The 23865-nt window shown below is 49.6% G+C and overlaps 1 protein-coding gene across 1 annotated transcript in view; it reads left to right on the forward strand.

Moving 5' to 3' along the window:
- LOC310789959 (glutamate receptor 3) overlaps positions 1 to 23865 on the forward strand; it is a gene marked incomplete at its 5' end in the record, with an annotated part of 124010 nt that overhangs the window by 24452 nt on the left and 75693 nt on the right. The window contains one exon of the mRNA XM_083651679.1: positions 18202 to 18441. Within this exon, the coding sequence (XP_083507805.1) occupies positions 18202 to 18441 (240 nt within the window). The remainder of the gene's footprint in view (positions 1 to 18201; positions 18442 to 23865) is intronic.

Consider the following 23865-nt stretch of genomic DNA (forward strand, 5'->3'; position numbering starts at 1 on the left):
TCTTCGACGTTTTAGTCCGAGTGAAATGTTACGCGCTCTCTCCTGTTTCTAAATATATCTGAACCGTTTGGTTTGAACGAGTGCAACTATTTTTTATAAGCATTTTACGAAATGTCTATGGGGAAAATAAATGGTGGGTGAAAATCTCTAGTACAGTGCTGAAGCAGGAAGTAGTAGTAGAGGAAGTGCCTCTGTATAGCGTAATGACTGTCGCCGTGTGTGACATCTCTCGCAAGGTGAGGAGAGTGAAGGCTAAGACAGTTCCTGTGTAGCTCTCCCCTCTCTCCCCTCTGCATTGCAGCAAATGGTGGAGCGCATGATGGTGTCGTCGTGGGGAAGGGGTTGTTGTTTGTTTCAGAGTGATGGTCACCTCCAGAGCCCAGGGTTCTTCTTCGGTGCGTTATCTCCGAGCGTAGACGCAGCTTAATTGCTCGTATGGAATCCCTTTTCGCTGCCAAGGAAATGACATGCAGTCGATGTGTGGACACGCCGAGGCAGGGAGATTGCCGCCGTCGAGCGTGTTCACGCTCTCACGCATCAGTTAAATTCGATCAAATTGAATTTCTTTGAAGTTATTAAGCAAACCATCCTATCTCGCAGCCGCCATGAAACCGCTCTGTTATCTGCACTTTTTGAAAATGGCCAACGTGTTGCACGTTTGAACGCACCGCCCCCCCCCCCCACTTGTTCAAACTGCGATAATGAAGAAATCATCACATAGGCAGATGTGGCCTTCCTGAGCGCGTGGGTGTGTTTGAACACGCGCGGCGGCGTTTGTTTGTTTGCTCTGCTCCTTCAGAACAAAAGCATCACGACAGGCAGGAGGACCTTGAAGGTGAAATATGTCTCGAGAGGAGACGGAGTTGAGAGCCATCGTGTCCCTCGAGGGTTTGTTCTCCGGCCACTCTCACGAGTAAAGGACTGTGTCATCAAAGTGGCGTGGCGTCGTGTCCTGGTGGAGAGGAGGAGGAGCTGCGTGTCGTGTCCTGGTGGAGAGGAGGAGGAGCTGCAGCGGTCGAGGGGATGCACAGGAAAGCAGGAGGAGAAAGAGAATACGTGATGAATAACAACAGGGGACCGGACCCCCACATAGCCTGTGGGCCACATCCGACCCTGTGCTCCTTGTATCAGGCCTCCGCATCAGTTCTTCACCTACCGTCTAATAAGGTGCAGCAGGGCGGCAGCTCCAAGCTGATGTTAACCACAATCTCAAGGCATTGTTGTTGAACCTATTTGATGAACCCGGAGCTATAAGTGCACCTCCTAGAACTGACTTTTATCCAGTGTGATTTCAACTACTGTAGAATTTATATGCAATGTCAAAGTAACGTTTTGGTTCACCTGTCATGGGCTGGTAAAGTCAAAAAATATATATAAGAAAAAAAAAGTAATGGCCAAGATAATTCATAATACATTTTTCACAGGTGTTAAATTGGACCCTGATTGGCAGCTGTGTCCACGGCACGCACATGTTTTATATTCTGTAGTATAAGCCTTATATATGTCTTGAATACGTATCTCTCTTGGAAATTGAAGCATTAAACCTTACTCTGAGTAAATACAGTCATTATACTGTAAATCACTATTTGTTTATTTGATCATTAACATCCCAAATTTTACAGTAAGTGTTTTTTCTCTGAAAGAGTTCAGTGTGGTGACAATCGGACGATCGGCTTCAGTCCTTCACTTGACTCTCTTGAGTCTGCACAGTCCTTAGTTTCAATACAGCATTTCAGCTGTAATACAGTCCAGGCATTCTTAGTTTAGGTTTTAGCTGAAACTGACTTAAAAAAAAGATTTTGAACTACTTTGTCTTTTTTGTTGGGGGAGGGGATGCTGCGGGGCATTTAGCAGCAAGGGGACCAGGGGTCGGATTCAAACCCAGGTCGGCCGCGCAAAGGACTTATACCGCATTCATGACAACTCGGACAGCCGTAAGTTTCAACACGGAACCCCCGCCTTGGACATATTTGCGTTCACGCTGCACTTCCCATTCGTGGGGGGGGGGGGGACCAAACAGGCTATAAGTTGCTATAGCAACCCGGCGTGATTTCTAACCCCACATAGGATAAGCAATAACCACGCCCTGTGGCGCCGGGATTGGCCAGGAGCAACACTGGAGGGCACGCAGCCCAGCGATTTAATGAACCAACTGAATAGCTCTTGAGAACGCACAGCGATTTCGAGAGCGGACATTGAAATGAATTATGGTCACCTACCTTCCTTAGCATAGTAATAATAATAATAAGCATAATAATTGTAATCTACACAATGTACACAATCTACAAAAACATGCAATAATATAAACGGTGTTGTGTTCATAGCTCATATCATATAATGTATCATATTGTTAATTTCAAGCTCAATTCTTACCCAGAGAAAAGGTACAGCACTGGAAATGTAACAAGCAATAGTTTTTTAAACATCTTTATTTTAAAAGATGAAAAACCCCAGGTGCTTTTAGTCCCAAGCTTCAATGCTCCTGGCCAATCCCGGCGCCACAGGGCGTGGTTATTGTTTATCCTATGTGGGGTTAGAAATCACGCAGCAACCCGTGTAGCATTATAGCTACCTACTAGCTAGCAATGCTAACCGAATTTCACATCATTTGCTCTAATCAGAGTGAAACATAGATGACACAAACACAACGTTAACATTACATAATTGAGACATCAAATTTTGTGTTAAAAAACACAAACGTCTTTATAATAATTCTGTGATTACCATTAACGATACAAGTCACCATTTTGATGTGGGTATGACTTCAACTCGGACAAAGCATCTGCGACGACCGTTCAATTCACTTTTTACAAGTCGGAGCCAATTTTTTCCGCTGGTCCAATTTGTCTTGAACGGGGTATAAGCCTTTGAGGTAGGCGCTCTACCATGTGAGCCCCCTGCTTCGGCTTTTTAGCGAACGAGGAAGGCAAAGCTGTAAGGTTAGATGGGCAGCCGGTGAGCAGGCGTTATAATACATGCATACAGGCAAGAGGAGGCAACGCATCTAATCTACATTCAGGTGGTGTCTCGTCATAGCTGTGTGATCAATGGGTCAGCATGGGGGAAATCCTCCCCTTCTTCCCAGCCAGCATAATTAGCATTTAGCTGCTAGCCCAGCCCGACAGGCAGACAGGATCGGGGATTCAACCACCACAGTATTACGCACATCTGCACAGACGTCTATGTACCTGCTGTTGAATCCCCCCAATCCTGTAGGGTAGAGCCGCAGCACCGTCCTTTGGTGAGTCAACCCATTGAGACATATGGGGGTTTTTCCCCTCCGTCTAGTCTCGCGCATCAGCCGTAGTAACATTTTGTGGGCGTTCCCACACAGACCGAGTGTATCTATCTCCAATGCTAACGTTGGCTAGCTAACGGGGTGCCTGGGACAGACCACTGTTCCCCCTGACTGTCAGTGAGGTAAATCGCTGACACAACCCCACTATGCGCACACTCTAGTAGAGTCAATTGTAATAAAACTGATTTCCGCATCTTTTTCTTTGTACCAGGTGACCCCTGGGGTAAGGTGACCAGATTTCTCAAATGAAAATCGGGGGACATTTCCAGTCCGGCAATCAATATATCATTAAAATATCCAATGTTATTACCTATGAAATAAAAAAGGGGGATGATTCCAGTTTCATTTATTTTGTCCCCCCCTCACACACACACACACACACACACACACACACACACACACACACACACACACACACACACACACACACACACACACACACACATTTCATTCAGTGTGCCCCTTTACAAAATGTCAAGGTGTTCTCCAGCAGCATCAGGCCTGGCCGTCCAAACCTACAGCTCAGAATGTTTTATGAAAAGCCTCAGATCTCAAAAGGTGTTTTCGGTCTTACTGTCCTGAGTGCTTTTTCATTGTTCAAGGTTTCCTGGACCAGCAGGAAGCAGAACATGTAAACACTTGTTGGATGCCTGGATCAATGGGCGACATAGACGTGTGATGCTTTGATATGCTTTTAACGCTCCCGTAAGCCTCCCGCAAGCTTTTAGCTTGAGTGGTTGGTTGGCCATAAGTATCTTCACTAGATTTAAGAATGAGCCCGCTAGAGCTAGAGTTATTTCGGCTGCAGACGCTAGTAGAAAATCGGGGACATTTTCGGGGACTGTTGGTCACCTTACCCTGAGGGCCTCTACAGTTATCCTTATTGCACTAGTATATTAATAATGCTGTATTGAATATTACTTCATTCAGCACAGAAATGTGTCAATTGTTTTTGTTGTTTTTGTTATTGGACTAGTTTTATAGAAAATTTTAAAATAAGTTGTATGACGTGCACCCCCCCCGCCCCTCCTCCGCTCAGGAACATTCCAGACTTTTTTGTCTTTCATACAAATTTTCATAATGTCCTTCTCACTTGGAGCACTTTGCATAGAGCTCAGACAAAAGAGATCCTCAAATAAATGCATTTTAAAATAACTGTATTACAACAAATGTGGTTATTTCGATAAGAACAGATTTGACCAAAAAAAACACAAAGTCAGTTTTGCAACAAAAGCCAGCACATCCGCAGTGTGGCAGTGTGGCCTACAGGTGGATGTTGGGCTGCTACTGAATAATGAGCAGTGCTGCCTGGCAGCCAGGGGGACAGGCCAGCTGTCAAATCCAGCTTTAATGTGGCCTCAGTGGCAACATTAACTGACATCCTGTCTATTGTGTCCTGCTGGGCTATTGTGTCCAGTGTTTTGCTTGAAAAACAAATGAGGCTTCCAAGAGGATGTGGCTGTTACTAAGATATAATCATGAAAACTTCATCGCTGGACTGTACAAAACATCGTTCCTTTCCGCCTACAATCTCGCTACGTAGAGTAAAACATTTCACTTCCTATCGACTTTGTTCTGATGATTGACTTCTTTCTTCGTTTTTGTGTGAAGGTACCAACACTAGCTACGCTGCAAGCGTCTGGATCATATTAACATTAGCAGTAAGGGTGTCACTCATTTATTGCATGCTTTGTTTAACAAAACATTTGGAATGATTTTTGTCAGAAATCATCTTTATTTGATTTAATGTTCGATTATATTAGGATTTATTATGGGCAGACTCGTAGCGGTCAGTGACAAAAATGTGTGTGAGCTGAAAGACCGTGTTAGAGCCAGAGCTCGGCTGGCTCTATGGAGTGGGCGTTTACTGTATGGCTGGAAGATCATGTGATGACGTTTGGAGACCTATGCACCAAAGCTATATGTTGCAGGCTCCAGCCCATTTTAACAACTGCAACTGCTATAACTTGATCTGCCTTGCTACATCAATTTGAAGTTTCTATATTACCCGTCCAACCAAATGTTACTGATCACTGTGGCAGTTGGTCCTCACTCATTTCACCATAGGCACCTTTTACAGTACCCGCCATTTGACTCTTCGCATGTGTTAATTTCAGACATAAAAACGTGCACGTCCATATTGGTACTGTGCCACATTTATGCACTCGTTAGCGAGCTATACTGCTACTTTTATGGCCTTACTACAGCATACATGAAGGGTTCTCTCCCTCTTGAAGTGACAAACATGATCTATTCACTCTCCAATACAATCAAAGTTGTTCATCTCTAATCTGAGAGTTTACAGGGAAACGAGAGGCTGGGACAATAGATGCAACGTATTTGTGTTGGCATTTTCTTGTTTATTGGATAGTTCAACGTTGAGAAAGAGAGAGAGCTATTCGCAGAGAGAGAGACAGAGAGAGACAGAGGGAGAGAGAGAGATGGCATGTGGCAAAGGTCCCGGGCTGGATTTGAAGTGATTCTCATCTCAGACCGCTGAGCCGCCATGACACCCGATATATCCATGTGTGACAGAAACGTAACTGAATTGGAGGCAGGGGAGAAACAACAGCTTTTCCCCCTCTGCTCTCGGTGATGCTGCAGAAGGCCTGGTCCTCCAGGATTGGTGGGTGAGCTCCAGATTAACCAGCCTTGGTGGGGGGAGGGTCCCCAGGCCGGGCTCCTTGCCCCCCAGTCATCCATCACACACTCCAGCAGTCAACCATACTGACTTGACACAAGTACATGCATATAAATACACACTCACATGCACCCCCCACCACCACACACACACACACACAGTGATATGCTCTGGCACTCAGCAGTAGATTGCTTGTGCTTTTTCGCCAAGCCCGTACAGCAGATGCCTTGAACGGAGGTTTTCTGTGGGTTGGTCCCCAGCCTGGGAAGCCGGGTGCAGGGTGCAGGGTATGAGCTGCAGGGTGCAGGGTATGAGCTGGGTGCAGGGTATGAGCTGCCGGGTGCAGGGTATGAGCTGCAGGGTGCAGGGTATGAGCTGCGGGTGCAGGGTATGAGCCGGGTGCAGGGTATGAGCTGCGGGTGCAGGGTATGAGCGGGGTGCAGGGTATGAGCTGCAGGGTGCAGGGTATGAGCTGCGGGTGCAGGGTATGAGCTGCAGGGTGCAGGGTATGAGCTGCAGGGTGCAGGGTATGAGCTGCAGGGTGCAGGGTATGAGCTGCGGGTGCAGGGTATGAGCTGCAGGGTGCAGGGTATGAGCTGCAGGGTGCAGGGTATGAGCTGCAGGGTGCAGGGTATGAGCTGCAGGGTGCAGGGTATGAGCTGCGGGTGCAGGGTATGAGCTGCAGGGTGCAGGGTATGAGCCGGGTGCAGGGTATGAGCTGCAGGGTGCAGGGTATGAGCTGCAGGGTGCAGGGTATGAGCAGCCGGGTGCAGGGTATGAGCCGGTTGCAGGGTATGAGCTGCAGGGTGCAGGGTACGAGCTGCAGGGTGCAGGGTATGAGCTGCAGGGTGCAGGGTATGAGCTGCAGGGTGCAGGGTATGAGCCGGTTGCAGGGTATGAGCTGCAGGGTGCAGGGTATGAGCCGGTTGCAGGGTATGAGCTGCAGGGTGCAGGGTATGAGCTGCAGGGTGCAGGGTAGGAGCAGGAAAAGGAATCAAGAAAGAGCTGCCTGTTTTTTATTACTAGAATTATCGCACACTTTGCGTGCCCATTTCTAGCGTGCCTCGTACACTTTGCATGCTCACCTGTTGAGCAACTGTGCGCGCCCCTCCACCTTATTATAGTAGTGAGATTATAATGTATATATATATATATATATATATATATATATATATATATATATACAGTATATATATATATACATATATATATTTCTTTAGATATTAAATAATCTAAAGCAAAAATTCCATTCACTTAAATGTTGATTCCTTGACTTTAACTGAACTGACTTGAAGGATGAGTGCTATGTGTCTGAGAGCCAGGTGATAAAATGGTAGGGGTCAGATGCAGATTTGATGATGCTGCACGAGGTCGTTAAGATAGAAAGGCTATGAGCCATAATGTTCTGTCATATAACTCCTTTGATAGAAAGGAGTATGCTATGTAGCAACGGAATTATGCTTTCATATTATATGAAATCTATTGTCTCCTTTAGCTACTACATTCTATTTAGTAACAATGCACCAGTGTTAGCGCTCTTTCCCACCACATCTCGGTGGGCATTTAACACAGCAGATGATTAGACGTGTTAATGGCCGGATGGTATAGGAGCGAGATGCTGATGCAGCAGGACCAGAAACAGTCTCCTTCCTTGCGAGGGTTTTCGTGGGCGCCATGGCGGCGGAGGCGTTGTCGGATCTGGGTCTGCCATTTGCGTTAACAGTCTCGAGCGTCTTCACATCTCTAAATGACAAGAGAGCTGATGCAATCCCCCCGGGGCGCGTACGAGCTATCTCCCCGTGACAGAGTCTCCTCTTCAGAGGGAGCGGCACGGCCTAATGTAGGGTGGTGAGGATTGGGTTGGAAGCGCGCGCGCATGTGTGTGTGCGCGTGTGTGTGTGTGTGTGAGAGAGAGAGGGGGGGGTGGGCGTACCAGCAAGAGGAGCTATGAGAGACTGGGACAGAGGCAAAGAAATGCGGGACAAGTGGCTGAGAAGGGAGAGAACAGAGAGAGAGAGAGAGGGCTGTGTGAAGGAGAGGAAAACCGCTAAAGAGATACAATCATCACTGACATTTACAGTAGCCCAGCCCCCCCTTCCCCCCCTCCCAAGGCTGTACAAGCCTCTGGCTCATTGGCTCGTGAAAAAGCATGGAGATCCAAATACTTTGAGCATCAAAAGGCTTTTTCTTTTTTTTTTGGTAGGAATTAGCCCATGCCAGCCTGCAGGATAGCACATATCTGAAGCAGCAGTCCAGGCCAGCCATCTCAAGTGATGCATTGGAAATGTAACATCCCAGCAGCACAGCCCAGTGTCCTGATTAGAGAGAGGGGGGGAATGAGGGCGGCGCGCTGTGTGTGTTTGACCAGTGAACTGGAGATGGGATGCATGACTCCCTGCAGCAGCAGGAGGGGGTGGGCTGGAGATGGGATGCATGGCTCCCTGCAGCAGGAGGGGGTGGACTGGAGATGGGATGCGTGGTTCCCTGCAGCAGGAGGAGGGGGTGGGCTGGAGATAGGATGCATGGCTCCCTGCAGCAGGAGGGGGTGGACTGGAGATGGGATGCGTGGTTCCCTGCAGCAGCAGGAGGGGGTGGACTGGAGATGGGATGCGTGGTTCCCTGCAGCAGCAGGAGGGGGGTGGGCTGGAGATAGGATGCATGACTCCCTGCAGCAGCAGGAGGGGGTGGACTGGAGATGGGATGCGTGGTTCCCTGCAGCAGCAGGAGGGGGGTGGGCTGGAGATAGGATGCGTGGTTCCCTGCAGCAGGAGGAGGGGGGTGGGCTGGAGATAGGATGTGTGGCTCCCTGCAGCAGGAGGGGGTGGCCTGGAGATAGGATGCATGACTCCCTGCAGCAGCAGGAGGGGGGTGGGCTGGAGATAGCATGCATGACTCCCTGCAGCAGGAGGGGGGTGGGCTGGAGATAGGATGCATGACTCCCTGCAGCAGGAGGGGGGTGGGCTGGAGATGGGATGCATGACTCCCTGCAGCAGGAGGGGGTGGGCTGGAGATAGGATGCATGGCTCCCTGCAGCAGGAGGGGGGTGGGCTGGAGATAGGATGCATGACTTCCTGCAGCAGGAGGGGGTGGGCTGGAGATGAGATGCATGGTTCCCTGCAGCAGGTGGAGGGGGTGGGCTGGAGATAGGATGCATGACTCCCTGCAGCAGGAGGGGGTGGACTGGAGATGGGATGCGTGGTTCCCTGCAGCAGGAGGAGGGGGTGGGCTGGAGATAGGATGCATGACTCCCTGCAGCAGGAGGAGGGGGTGGGCTGGAGATAGGATGTGTGGCTCCCTGCAGCAGCAGGAGGGGGGTGGGTTGGAGATAGGATGCATGGCTCCCTGCAGCAGGAGGAGGGGGTGGGCTGGAGATAGGATGCATGACTCCCTGCAGCAGGAGGGGGTGGGCTGGAGATAGGATGCATGACTCCCTGCAGCAGGGGGGGGTGGGCTGGAGATAGGATGCATGACTCCCTGCAGCAGCAGGAGGGGGGTGGACTGGAGATAGGATGCATGACTCCCTGCAGCAGGAGGGGGTGGGCTGGAGATAGGATGCATGACTCCCTGCAGCAGCAGGAGGGGGTGGGCTGGAGATAGGATGCATGACTCCCTGCAGCAGGAGGGGGTGGGCTGGAGATAGGATGCATGACTCCCTGCAGCAGGGGGGGGGGTGGGCTGGAGATAGGATGCATGACTCCCTGCAGCAGGAGGGGGGTGGGCTGGAGATAGGATGCATGACTTCCTGCAGCAGGAGGGGGGTGGGCTGGAGATAGGATGCATGACTCCCTGCAGCAGGGGGGGGGGGGGGCTGGAGATAGGATGTGTGGCTCCCTGCAGCAGGAGGGGGTGGGCTGGAGATGGGATGCATGACTCCCTGCAGCAGGAGGGGGTGGGCTGGAGATAGGATGCATGACTCCCTGCAGCAGGGGGGGGGGTGGGCTGGAGATAGGATGTGTGGCTCCCTGCAGCAGGAGGGGGGTGGGCTGGAGATAGGATGCATGACTTCCTGCAGCAGGAGGGGGGTGGGCTGGAGATAGGATGCATGACTCCCTGCAGCAGGGGGGGGGGTGGGCTGGAGATAGGATGTGTGGCTCCCTGCAGCAGGAGGGGGTGGGCTGGAGATAGGATGCATGACTCCCTGCAGCAGGAGGGGGTGGGCTGGAGATAGGATGTGTGGCTCCCTGCAGCAGGAGGGGGTGGGCTGGAGATAGGATGCATGACTCCCTGCAGCAGGGGGGGGGTGGGCTGGAGATAGGATGTGTGGCTCCCTGCAGCAGGAGGGGGGTGGGCTGGAGATAGGATGCATGACTCCCTGCAGCAGGAGGGGGGTGGGCTGGAGATAGGATGCATGACTCCCTGCAGCAGGAGGGGGGTGGGCTGGAGATAGGATGCATGACTCCCTGCAGCAGGGGTGGGCTGGAGATAGGATGTGTGGCTCCCTGCAGCAGGAGGGGGTGGGCTGGAGATAGGATGCATGACTCCCTGCAGCAGGAGGGGGGTGGGCTGGAGATAGGATGCATGACTCCCTGCAGCAGCAGGAGGGGGGTGGGCTGGAGATAGGATGTGTGGCTCCCTGCAGCAGCAGGAGGGGGGTGGGCTGGAGATAGGATGTGTGGCTCCCTGCAGCAGGAGGGGGTGGGCTGGAGATAGGATGCATGACTCCCTGCAGCAGCAGGAGGGGGTGGGCTGGAGATAGGATGCATGACTCCCTGCAGCAGGAGGGGGTGATGTGCGGTGGGGGGTGGGGGGGGGGCTGTACAGGCTACAGAGGAGAGGCTGAGGTGGGGGAAGTACGTCCATGTTGTTTACCACTCAGTCCTCATGCGAGCCACTTGTAGTGACTCAGAGTGCCATGCGTGCGTCTGTGTGTAAACGCGTTGCGCCCTGCTGTGTCAGAGAGGGCTTGTGAGTAAATATGCTTTATTGAAATGCGAGGTGACACACGGAATGACTGAATTATACTAACTGATGTGTTCGGAGTTGGGAGGCAAAGTGGGCAGCCTCATTTCCACCTACGACATTTATTTCAATTTCATTTAATTACCGGGAGGGATGAGGCGAAAGGCGCGCGGGGGCACCCGTCGCTCCGATAAGCACTTATCCTCCGACCGCAGCTCCTCTGCCCGGAGTGAACCGTGAACTTCGACAAGAATTTTCGGGCAGCAATCTCTGGATGATATGATGGGGAAACAATCCGAGGGGGGGGGGGGGCGGAGAGAAGAGAGAGAGAGAGGCACTCAGGTGGAGCGAGATACTGCCATGCTTGACGAGCGTGTATGCTTTAGGGGGGATGGCCAGATGGTCGAGGGAGAAGACAGGCCGCAAGAGGAGAGGTCGGATAGAGAGAGCGGTGAGGCTGAGAGAGAAAGAGGAGTGGAGAGAGAAAGAGAAAGAGAGAGGTAAGGAGAGGATCAGTACTGCATTGGAGAGACCGTGAGGGAATGGGAGGAATACATGGTGAATGGTAAATGAACCTGCGTTTATATAACGCTTTTATCGCTTTACAGCCGATGAGTAGGTACATTCACCCATTCACACAGGCATTCTGACACAGATGGCGGCGAGCTACCATGGAGGCTGCATCAGAGTCCTGCGCGGGTCTGATTTTCAAGACCCGGTTCCGCCCGGCCCCGCGACGTGCAGTACCGACCCCGCTCCGCGAACCCGCACATATGATCAATCAGTACCGCAACCCACCCCGCCCCGCAGACATGAGACCCGCCCCCCGACCCGGAACCGCATATATATAATAACCGTTAATCTGCAGTGCAAACATTTTGTAGTGAACCTAATGAAACTGCCACCCTTTCACACGAGAGGCGAACAGCAGTCTTTCTGGCCGAGACTCATCAGCTGATGTACGTTAATTAGCTTTTAGCAGCTGCTAGCTCACTAACCAGCTGGATAGCTCTGCTATCAGACACACAGACAGTTACAGCAAGCAAAGTGACTTACCAGCTATTTCCAATATGTCCGGTATAATCCATACTGCCTTTATGATCGCTGTTGGAGGAACGTAAATCCACGTTGGGATGAGACCTCTCCACTTTCACGCTATCCATCCATGACATGTTGTTGCCTGTTGCTATGAAAACAGCCAGTGTGTATGTTTGACTGGAAGCTAACGTTAGCCTACTATATTATCTGTCCGACTCGTATTGTCTCCAATCAATCACCTTGACCGCAGCTGAGTTTTGAATGTTTTGTGCAGTCCATATAGCGTCACACATTGCACAGTATGCGCATACTTGAAACGATGCCGGTTATGTAGCCTAAACAAAAGCGAAAACGTGCGTCAGAAACTTTTCTCCTGTTCGAGTCAGACCAGCTGCCAGACACTCCCCCTGCCAGACACACCCCCCCCTGCCAGACACACCCCCTGCCTCCATCTGAGTGCAACAGAAAAACATACATGGCTCATACGTCGTCGTTGTTCCACCCGCCGCCCGTCCGCATTTATTAATTTTTACCCGCCGCCCGACCCACCAATTTACAGAAGTGTATTTTTTACCCGCCCCCCGCATTTTTTTGCGGGTACCCGGCGGGGCCCCGCGGAACCCCGACCCGGTGCAGGACTCTGGGCTGCATGGTATGGTATCCATATACCAGCAATTTTGGGGTTCCGGATCTTGTCCGAGGACACATCATTTAATTAACATTTAATGTTAATTGTCGTCTGATTGCACTGTCTATATGTCAATATGTATATGTCTAACGCTGTGTCTCTTGATGCCCAAAAAGAATTTCTCCCAAGGGAGACAATAAAGGCTTATACAATTCAATTCAACATCGACATGCGGGAGGAGGGCGGGAATCAAACCACCGACCTCTTTTATTCCAAAGCAATTAGGGGATGACCCCCCTCTACCTCCTGAGCCAGAGCCAGAGCCACAGACGCCCCCAATACATATAAGAGTGAAAAGAGAGGAGGGGTCAGTGCAGCAGAGAAGCTGTGTCACGGGGGGGGGGGTGTGGTGGTGCTGATGAGAGGGTTCTGGGATGGGAAGACAGATCACCTAGTGAAGCCCGGGCTTGTTCAAAGCGCTACCCAATAAGCACAGGACAGCTGAGCAGAGAGAAGGAGGCCCCGCCTGGCCAGATCCGTTCCCCCCCAGGACAGGTTCTCTGTCAGTACTGGCCCAAATGAAGAGGGAGTGCAGAGAAACTGGGCCTCGCGCCGCGCCGGAGAGCTCCTACTGGCTCCCATTCAGTGTGCGAGATTGCACCAGTCACCCAGCAGCACTTACTCACAATACCGCTGTCCATCTGTTGATTCAGTTATCAAGCAGCTCTGTCGTGCGTGCGTGCGTGTGTGTGTGTGTGCGTGTGTGTGTGCGTGTGTGTGTGTGTGTGTGCTGAGAAAGGGTGCCTATAGCTTGAGAGAGGTGTCTGTAGTAGGACAGATAGGGAGGGAATGGAATTAAAGCAGGATGAGGCGAGACCCAGGCGCTCCCCTGAGCTTTCATTCACACAGCTTATTGTGCACGAGAGCAAAAAAATGTGAATACTGCCCCCCGTTGTCCTCTGACTGACTACACATATTTTACTGCTGCATGCAATATCCCCCCCCCCCCTCCCCCCACCCAAAAAAATATCTCACACGGGGGGGGGGGGGGGGGGGGTTATGGGAGGGTGTGTGTGTGTTTATGGTTTTTTTCTTGTCTTCTCCCATTTTCTCCCCGATTGTACGCGGTCAGTTCCCCCTGCTGCTAGGGATGGGAGCGTTCCGATCCAATATCGGTATCGGGTGCCGATACTGACATACGGTAATTCACCAATCGGATCGGATCGGAATCGGGGGTGGGGGGATTCAATTCCAGCGCAGGAAGCACAGCCATAAAGCTGGCCGTAATTTGCCCATGTATAATAGTATCCTCCTTCGCCTTGTATATTTTCTTAATTTTGTCTGCTTTTTGTAAGGTATATTTCAAATATCGGTATCGGCATAATATCGGTATCGGCAGATATCCAAATTCAGGTATCGGAATCGGATCGGAAGTGAAAAAATGTGGATCGGTGCATCCCTACCTGCTGCCCCCCGGTCGTGGCTCCACCCCCTCTGCCGATCTGGGGAGAGTTGTAGACGAGCACATACTTCCTCCGATACAGTCGCCAGCCGCTTCTTTGCACCTGACAGCGAGGGGTTTCACCAGCAGGACGTTGCACGTGGGAGGATCAGGCTATTCCCCCCCCCCCCCCCGCCCCCCCACCCCAATAAAAAATAAATGACAGGCACTAGTGCAGCGACACATTAGCCATGTTCAGAATGGTTCACTCATTCACTCACTCACTATTCCCCATGTAGTGTTTATCATATAGTGAACTATATGTAGTGTTTATCATAATAGTGAACTATATGTAGTGTTTATCATAATAGTGAACTATATGTAGTGTTTATCATATAGTGAACTATATGTAGTGTTTATCATAATAGTGAACTATATGTAGTGTTTATCATATAGTGAACTATATGTAGTGTTTATCATATAGTGAACTATATGTAGTGTTTATCATAATAGTGAACTATATGTAGTGTTTATCATATAGTGAACTATATGTAGTGTTTATCATAATAGTGAACTATATGTAGTGTTTATCATATAGTGAACTATATGTAGTGTTTATATAGTGAATTATTTGGGGAATGAACAAACAAGTTTCGGACAAGTTTCGGACCAGCTCAGTGGCCTTGTGGTTTGAGTGTCTGCCCTGAGACTGGGAGGTTGTGAGTTCGATCCCCGGCCGAGTCATACCAAAGACTATAAAAATGGGACCCATTGCCTCCCTGCTTGGCACTCAGCATCAAAGGGTTGGAATTGGGGGGTTAGATCACCAAATGATTCGCGAGCGCGGCGCTGCTGCCATGCGGAGAACAAATTTTGCACACTCAGGTGTGTGACAATCGTTGTGACTTTACTTTACTTTACTTTGACATGACCTCACTCTTCTCCTTTGGTAAACATGACTGCATTGCATTGTGGTATATGGGAGAAAATGTAGTGTACATTCTCTGTTCACTAGAAACTGCAGTGCATTGTGGGTATTTTATAGTGAATCAAATTAACAGTTGAGAATTCGGACACTGGTACAAAATGGCCAATACACTATATAGTCCACTATTTCTGTAATCGGGACCGCTTTCGAACAGGGCTTATGTGTGTGTGCGTGTGTGCGTGTGCGTGTGTGTGTGTGTGTGTGCGTGCGTGCGTGCGTGTGTGTGTGTGTGTGTGTGTGATTGCATCTCGCACTTCATTACGATGTCATGCCGGTGATTAATTGTTGCCAGTTCAGCATTAATGACCTGGGAGAATAGCACGGCAGTAAACCTCGGTCGGGTTCCCACGGTGCCGTGGCGTGGCGTGGCGTTAAGACGGCGTGAGACGACGTGATTGGATAGATCCCTCTTGTCCTCCAGTCATTCGGCGTGTGCAATGTTCAAAATGTTTGCAGACTTGATTACCCAGCGGGGACGCTTGAGAGTCAATCAGAGCAAGCCAAGCGCCATTCAGAGGCCAAATGGAAAACAAACCTGTAGCTGGGAATATTAGCTTCCACGTTAATGGCTTTTGACTGAGTGCAATTCGCTCCGGCTGACAATTTATGCTGTCGCACCAGACGGCAGGATGGATATATACATATGGATATACAAATATTTGGATTTTTTGTTGTTGTTGTTGCTTCTGAATAAATGTTGTCAGATGCGAATTGATATGTTGATAAAGACTTCTGAATAAATGTTGTCAGATGCGAATTGATATGTTGATAAAGACTTCTGAATAAATGTTGTCAGATGCGAATTGATATGTTGATAAAGACTTCTGAATAAATGTTGTCAGATGCAAATGGGCATGTTGATAAAGACTAATGCATGTAATACTCTCATTCTGGAAACTCATTCCCCAAATTGTCTGTAATAGATTTTCCACAGTGAGCTATGTTAGCTTGCACATTTTTGTGAGCGTATTATCGTCTTAACATGTGCACCTCTGGATGTTCACCTATAGATAAACCTACTGAGCAGAGCCTAGCCTTGGTACAGTGTGTGGGTGTGTGTGTGTTTGCACAGGGTCCTAACCAGCTTGTCGGAGAGAGAGTGGGTATGTTTCACAAAATTTGACCTTTTGGTCACGTTTACACCTGGTTTTGAAGTTGTATCTGTAGCCGCTTATCCTGCCCTTTGCATTTACACCTGTTCTTTTTTATATGGATTCTTGTTGTATTCTGTCCACATTGTGAGCAAATGATTTTTTTTTACCAAAAACAAAGATGGCAGTTTTGGTCTGATTAGACATAATCATTTTCAGTCTGTAACGTTGAGGCGGAGCGGGTCGTCTGTTGCGTCTTCTCCTCTTGGGAGGCGACAGAGATGACAACAGGTTGTTTTTGCTGCAGCAGTAGTGTTTTTGCTGCGGCGAGGCGAGACACTGCGACAGTGATGACAGGTGGGAGCTGCTGCTGGTGCTGGTGCTGGTGGTGGTGGTGGTGCTGGTGGTGGTGATGGGAGCTGGACTCCTCGGGTGAAGCTGAGGCGATGGTAAACTTCAGAGTGAGTCATGACGTCTCTCTCTACCCCCGTGGGCAGCGCTCTCTCACAAACGTGAACACAGTCTCCTGATTGCATTTACACCTGGCTGCCTCTGGCTGAGATCCGGCCACATTCGCAGCAATGCGTGCTGTTTATTCTGTGCAGTCTTTTTCCTGATCCAGATGATATGGGTTATCCAGTTACAGATCACATTTTAATACCAGGTGTAAATGGGGTCTTCTTTTGATCACAGTGTGTGTTATTAATCTGAGGCTTTTGACTTGACTATATCAAAACACTGCCTTGTTCAGTGCCTCTCATCTGGTTTTCCACGCCGTAATGAATTAAGAGTGCAGTGCAATCAAATATTCATCCACACTAGCCTAAGAATTCATTTGGGTAAGTGAAAATAAAAATAGTCTTCTCTTAAAATTTCACTCAGTACATTTGAGTATTCTTTCTTTTTTCACTTACAAAATGATATAAATTTGTCTCTGCAAAACTGCCCTAAATGTGGTTTTGGCAACAAGATGTTAAAGATGATAGAGACACTGCGGAGCGCCTCATCATTCAGAAACCACGCCCAAAACGGGGGGAAACAAATCCCCCCCTCCCCCCCCCCCAATCCTGGCGTTCTCCTATGTCACATGTTGCACACAAAGATCATATATACGGAAGATATACTTCCTTGACAGCTAGATCCACACTTTTCTTCTCGCCAATTCTCAATGGCTTCCTTGTTTCGCTCGGGAGTACAAAAAATCTAATTGGCCATTTCTTACATTTGTTGTCTGCCCAGCCCACCACACAACAGCCTTTAACTGTGTTTAATTCAAGGAAATGATGCTGGTGTATGGAACTGAATGGAGAGCTTTTCCCCGTGATGGGCGTGGCCTATTTCATTGCAGTGTCTCTACAGTAGGGCACCATAAATAGTATGGTGATAGTATGTGAGCCAGACGTCACGTGATGCGTGATGAATATCTCAACCTTTCATGTCCTAAACCCCCGCCCCCTTTTTTGCTTTCTCCGTCAACTTTCCCACTTCCTGTTTCCTGTTATACTAGGCCATTTCCTGTTATACTACGAGGCACTGTAAGCCTATTGGAGGACTGCTCAAGCCACGCCCTCTCTACTCCTTCACACTTTAAGCTAGAAACTCCATTCAAACTTTAAACGGCTCACCACTTTTAATAGTTTATTACTCGTACTCAGCTTTAGATATTTTTTTTTACTTTTTTGAGAAATCAAAGTTTACGTTTTATTTAATATTTTTTCAACCTTGATAATGGCTGGAGAAAAGCATGAAACATAAACTGTGATTTCTCAAAAAAGTACAAAAGATAGCTAAAAGCTCAATAAATTACAAAATTTAATTAAAAATTAAACTATTAAAAGTGGTGACCCGTTTAAAGTTTGAATGGAGTTTCTAGCTTAAAGTATGAAGGAGCAGTTAGAGTTCAAAGACGGCATGGTTTGAGCAGTCCTCCCATAGACTTACTGCACAGTGTCTAGTATAATAGGAAAGGGCAAGTTGACCTGTGTTCTGAAAAGGGGCGGTGCTTAGGACCGGTCAGTTGAGTTCAGTCGGTCCCCATCTGACTCATTACTGGTCAGAGTGGGGGGGGCATGGTCGGCTATGTGAATGTGTGTCTCTGTATGTGTGTGTGTGCGCGCCTTCTGCCCAAACGTCCCTAACACTCATGTCCTCTCTCACCCCTGCTGTCCCCCTTGCAGTTTGCTCCCAGTTCTCCCGCGGAGTGTACGCCATCTTCGGATTCTACGACAAGAAGTCCATGAACACGCTGACGTCCTTCTGCGGCGCGCTGCACACCTCCTTCGTCACGCCCAGTTACCCCACCGATAACGAGGTGCAGTTTGTCATCCAGATGCGCCCCGCCCTCCGGGGGGCCGTCCTCAGCCTGCTCTCCCACTACAAGTGGCAGAAGTTTGTGTACCTCTACGACACCGACCGAGGTAGGTGACCCCCCGCGGGCCTGGACTCAGAACTTATTTTATAGCTTCGATAATTACAGCTTGGACCCATATGAGCATTCTGGAAGCTGGAAGTAGCAGCGAGTGCAGACCGTGGTTATAGCACAGGATGGCTTCGCCTCTTAATAGCTCATAGACATAATATATATTAGCACTATTTTCTGCAGAAGTTTGAGGTGACACTAGTGGTTCCCAAACGGGTGTACGTGGTGGAGGTACCACAGGGGGTACTTGAGAGAAAGGGGCAAATGGAGAAATGTCAGAATAAATCATGACATTTTGAAAATAAATTAAACTGTAAAGTAAATTTGCTCAGGAGGCACTAATTGCAACTGTTTCACGCCATTTCTTATTTTGTAATGTTATATTCTTCAAAAGGTGGGTGATCATTCATTCATTGCATCAAATGCTATATTTTCCTCTTTCAGTTCTCTAAGCAAAATGTTGTCGTCGGGTAAAGGGGGTACTTGGGTTCAGAAATCAGGGGAAAAGGGGGTACTAAAGCCAAAAAAAGTTTGTGAACCACTAAATCTGACAGACATTCACTGTGTATACCTTATGATTACCAGTAGCTAGTAAAACTTGCAATAACGAGTAGCAGCACTTTATGAAATTGCACGTCTTATGAGGCATAACCTTTCGATTCTTTGTAACAGTAGGGTCGGCTCGTGTCGGTTAATCTTCCGTTTAATCATGTCGTTTGATATTGGCTCGTCTTTCATCTGAAATGAGGTATGTCACAGCTGCTTTCTTTACAAATCACAGCCTCCGCCTGTGGGGGCTGCTTATTGTGTGCCACGCGTCAATGGAGGTTTTGTGTACTTCCCAGATTGCATCGCTTTGTTGACACTAGACGGTGGGTGAACGCGCGGCGGCGGCGGCGTGTGTTTGACACCCCGTCAAACATGGAAAAAGCGTTAATTTCTGCGATCTCTTTAATGTCAGACAGGAAAATGAATCTGGCTAGAATATTAATCCTCTCCTCCCACAGTCGTCTCAATCTGTCTCAGACTCAGAGAGCACCTGCAGACATGTTGAGGGACACAGAGACGCTGTTGTGTTGTGTGTGACGGACAAAGCCAGACTGTGTCGTCTTGTCTCTCTCTGAGAAGCAGCGGTTGTGAAGGTGCCCAAACGAGGTGTCCTCCTCCGCTCGCTGCACATAGCAGCAGCCTGGACGGGGCTGTGTTTATTTGCTCATTATAGAAGGTCCTGACCTGCAGATATGCTTCAAGCTGCCTGTCTTCTCTGCAGCGTGATCTTTGCTCTCTGCTTCGGTCTTCATTTCTGGTCCATCATCCCCTCCTCCACCACCACCAGCACCAGCACCATCACATCTCCCTCTGTGTTGCTCTGAGGCAGAATATGATGTGTGCTTTACTGTCTTTGGGCTCTGCAGGCCTGCAGGGGTCAGAGCTGAGGGCCTTAATCCTGCACGCAGCCTGGAGATAATACGTGCTTAATTAGGGTCAGTCGGAGTGGAACAGTCGTTCCAGCTTCCCCCTGCGGATGCCAGCAACCCACACGTCCTTCAGCACAGTCAGCCACCGCTGCCCGGCCGACCCTCTGTCTCTCTCCCCCATGCCTCCTCTGTCTGCTAGGTGAGGCTGTCTGGGGGCATGATCTGGATGCATTAGAGGAAGGAAATCGAAATGGAACGACAGAAGAAGAGTGGGTGAGAGAGCGATGTCAAACAGATGAACGAGGGAGGAGAGGAGAGACAGAGAAAGAAACAAAACACAGTTATCAGTCCAGCAATTAAGCCAAGAGCCACATGTGATTTAGGGCCTTCTACCTGTGCACAGACAGCTCCCCCGGTGTAGCGCACATCCCTGTCTACCTGTGCACAGACAGCTCCCCCGGTGTAGCGCACATCCCTGTCTACCTGTGCACAGACAGCTCCCCCGGTGTAGCGCACATCCCTGTCTACCTGTGCACAGACAGCTCCCCCCCCGGTGTAGCGCACATCCCTGTCTACCTGTGCACAGACAGCTCCCCCGGTGTAGCACACATCCCTGTCTACCTGTGCACAGACAGCTACCCCGGTGTAGCGCACATCCCTGTCTACCTGTGCACAGACAGCTCCCCCGGTGTAGCGCACATCCCTGTCTACCTGTGCACAGACAGCTCCCCCGGTGTAGCGCACATCCCTGTCTACCTGTGCACAGACAGCTCCCCCGGTGTAGCGCACATCCCCGTCTACCTGTGCACAGACAGCCCCCAGTGTAGCACACATCCCTGTCTACCTGTGCACAGACAGCCCCCTGGTGTAGCGCACATCCCTGTCTACCTGTGCACAGACAGCCTCCCGGTGTAGCGCACATCCCTGTCTACCTGTGCACAGACAGCTACCCCGGTGTAGCGCACATCCCTGTCTACCTGTGCACAGACAGCCCCCTGGTGTAGCACACATCCCTGTCTACCTGTGCACAGACAGCCCCCAGTGTAGCACACATCCCTGTCTACCTGTGCACAGACAGCTACCCCGGTGTAGCGCACATCCCTGTCTACCTGTGCACAGACAGCCCCCAGTGTAGCGCACATCCCTGTCTACCTGTGCACAGACAGCCCCCCCCCCGGTGTAGCGCACATCCCTGTCTACCTGTGCACAGACAGCCCCCCAGTGTAGCGCACATCCCCGTCTACTTGTGCACAGACAGCCCCCCCCCCGGTGTAGCACACATCCCTGTCTACCTGTGCACAGACAGCTACCCCAGTGTAGCACACATCCCTGTCTACCTGTGCACAGACAGCTACCCCAGTGTAGCACACATCCCTGTCTACCTGTGCACAGACAGCCTCCCGGTGTAGCGCACATCCCCGTCTACCTGTGCACAGACAGCCCCCTGGTGTAGCGCACATCCCCGTCTACCTGTGCACAGACAGCCCCCCGGTGTAGCCCCCCCCCCCTGTGCACAGGCACATGCCAGGCCACTCTGGCCTCCCCGCTCCCTGCCTGCAGTGTAACAGGATCCCTTATTAGTGGGAGGACATTGGCCCCAGGAGGGGATTAGAGTCGTTTATTGATGCACTCCATCCAGCACTTTGGGGGGCTTTGACACTTGGCTCATCAGGCAGACAGATGTGTCAGAGAGCCTCTACCTGCCGCTTATCAGGTGCTGCAGCTCCCCTGGCAATATGGACAGTGACTGCTGCCCAGAGCAGGACGAGACGAGTGACAAGGGGAAATAGCCTTCAGGGATTCTTTATTTATTTATTTATTTTTTTCCCTCTCTGAAGTGCAGGTAAAGTTGACAGATGACGCTGTTGTTTGACTTTATTTATTTATTTATTTTGTTGCATTCGGGGGGGGGGGGGGGTGTTTGAATGACAGTGACTTTAGGTCACCTTGAGAGTCAGGGAGTGGGACCTGCTTGCGTTGTGTGTTATTACAGTCAAGCTGTGCGTGCGTGCGTTGACTTTGTTGTGTTAGCAGCAGCAGCGCTGTCTGAGAAACTAAAGTGGCGTCTGCAGAGAGAGAAGTTGCTGCTCGGTAATAATGCAAAGCTCCAGGCTCAGACTAAATGGCGAATAAAGCCGGAGTGTCAGATTCTTTTCAAAACATAAGTGGCAAAAAAAACGAATAGAGCGTTAATATGTCCCATCAGCCCTCTCCGCCGGCAATTTGTTCTGACAGATCGTTGACTTTGTGTTTGTCTGCCTGCCATCTGCACTAAATGAGTACTGTAAACACACTACCGTCCTGTCCGGTCATGCTGTTTCACACACGGCCCCCCCCGTTTACCACGAGGTATTATTTGCTTGAGTGCGTTTTACCTTTTTTAATTTGCGTGTTTTGATGAAAGCATTGATCGCAATACGCAATTTGCAATTATTCTCCAAACTCTCTTGTTAGGGAGAGAGAGAGAGAGAAAAAAAACATTGTGGTACCCAAAAAAATAAAATAAAAATCATTCACTAGTTGAGTTCCACCGAGGGATTTTATTCAGTCAATAGAATAGATTAATTACAACCAGGCTACGCACTTGGCACTGTTATTGGACCGGCAGGGGGAAAAAATGCTTTTAGGCCTTTAGTGCGGTCGGTGCTTTCAGTCTGAAAGGGAGATCGGCCGTATGCTGCAGGCTGCAGGCTCTGATGTATTGGAGGGAGATGGAGGGGAATTTGTAGCCTAAATGCCTGTCTGTCAGACGGCTGTTTGAGAGCAGACGTTATGACGAACGAGCTGTATTTCAAGCAAATTGAGCCTCCATTGAAAGTGGTTAGACCAGCTTAATGACTGGCTACTCTTCTCTTATCGACGGTAATAGAGTGAGAGAGGGTACCTGATGTGTGTGTGTGTGTGTGTGTGTGTGTGTGTGTGTGTGTGTGTGTGTGTGTGTGTGTGTGTGTGTGTGTCAGTGTGACTCACTCTCTCTGTTAGGGGTGGGAATCACCAGATGCCCACGATACGATAGTATTGCGATATCGCCGATATTGCGATATATTGAATATTGCGATATTTCGATATATTGTCTAACTCCTTTTCCTACCTTTTCCTTGACCTCACCGGAAGTAAAACATGCAGTGTTTTTTTGTTTTGTTTTGTTTTTGCCCCACACATAGGCTACATTATTAAGCTTCTCTGGACTCAATAGCCACTGCAGGCAGGGACTGCAACATCAGGCGCTTCGGGCAGATGCCCGGTGGCCTGGCATGGCATGGCATGGCCTGCAAAAAAAAAAAGAAAAAAAAAAGGGGGGGGGGGGGGGGGTTTAATATCGATACTTGGCGTCCAAATATCGCGATACTATAGTGTATCGATGTTCTCCCCCCACCCCTACTCTCTGTGTGTGTGTTGTGTGCACGCAGAGAGGTGAGAGGTTCAAGCGCAACGCCCGAAATCGAGGCGCTTCGCCTCGTTCTCGTGACACATATCACTACTCGTCTTTTTGAATTACCCCGCCAAACATGACCTGCTCTGACTGAGAAATTTTGACATTTCTCATCACACTTTTTATACACAAATCCTCTGTTCATTTGTTTGGTTTGTTTTTCATTCCCTTTGCAATTCTAAGCTCTCCGAGAGTGAATATTGTTTTTTCATCCATTCAATTTGCTGCAGCAGACTGCAGCCTTTAAGAGCCGGCCTGTATATATAGGGTGAAGGGAGACGGAGCTTGCCCTTTTCCGTTGTGGCGGTCAGGTATGGGCAGATAATTGCCAGGTCTGTGCAGCAGAGACAGATGATTACAGCCTTTATTGTCTCTCCCAGGCACAATCAACCCTGATTCAGCAATCTCACCTCCACTTGATTTATGAGTGTCTCTCTCTCCCTCTACTTTATGTCTCTTACCTCTCCTCTCTGTCCCTTCGTCCTGCCTATCTATCTACATTTGTGTTCTCTGTTCTCTGACTGTTACGTTATCTCTACCCCCCCCCCCCCCCTCGTCGTCTACTGTAGTC

The sequence above is a fragment of the Poromitra crassiceps genome (genome assembly GCF_964638095.1).
Source record: "Poromitra crassiceps genome assembly, chromosome: 15".
NCBI lineage: Eukaryota > Metazoa > Chordata > Actinopteri > Beryciformes > Melamphaidae > Poromitra > Poromitra crassiceps.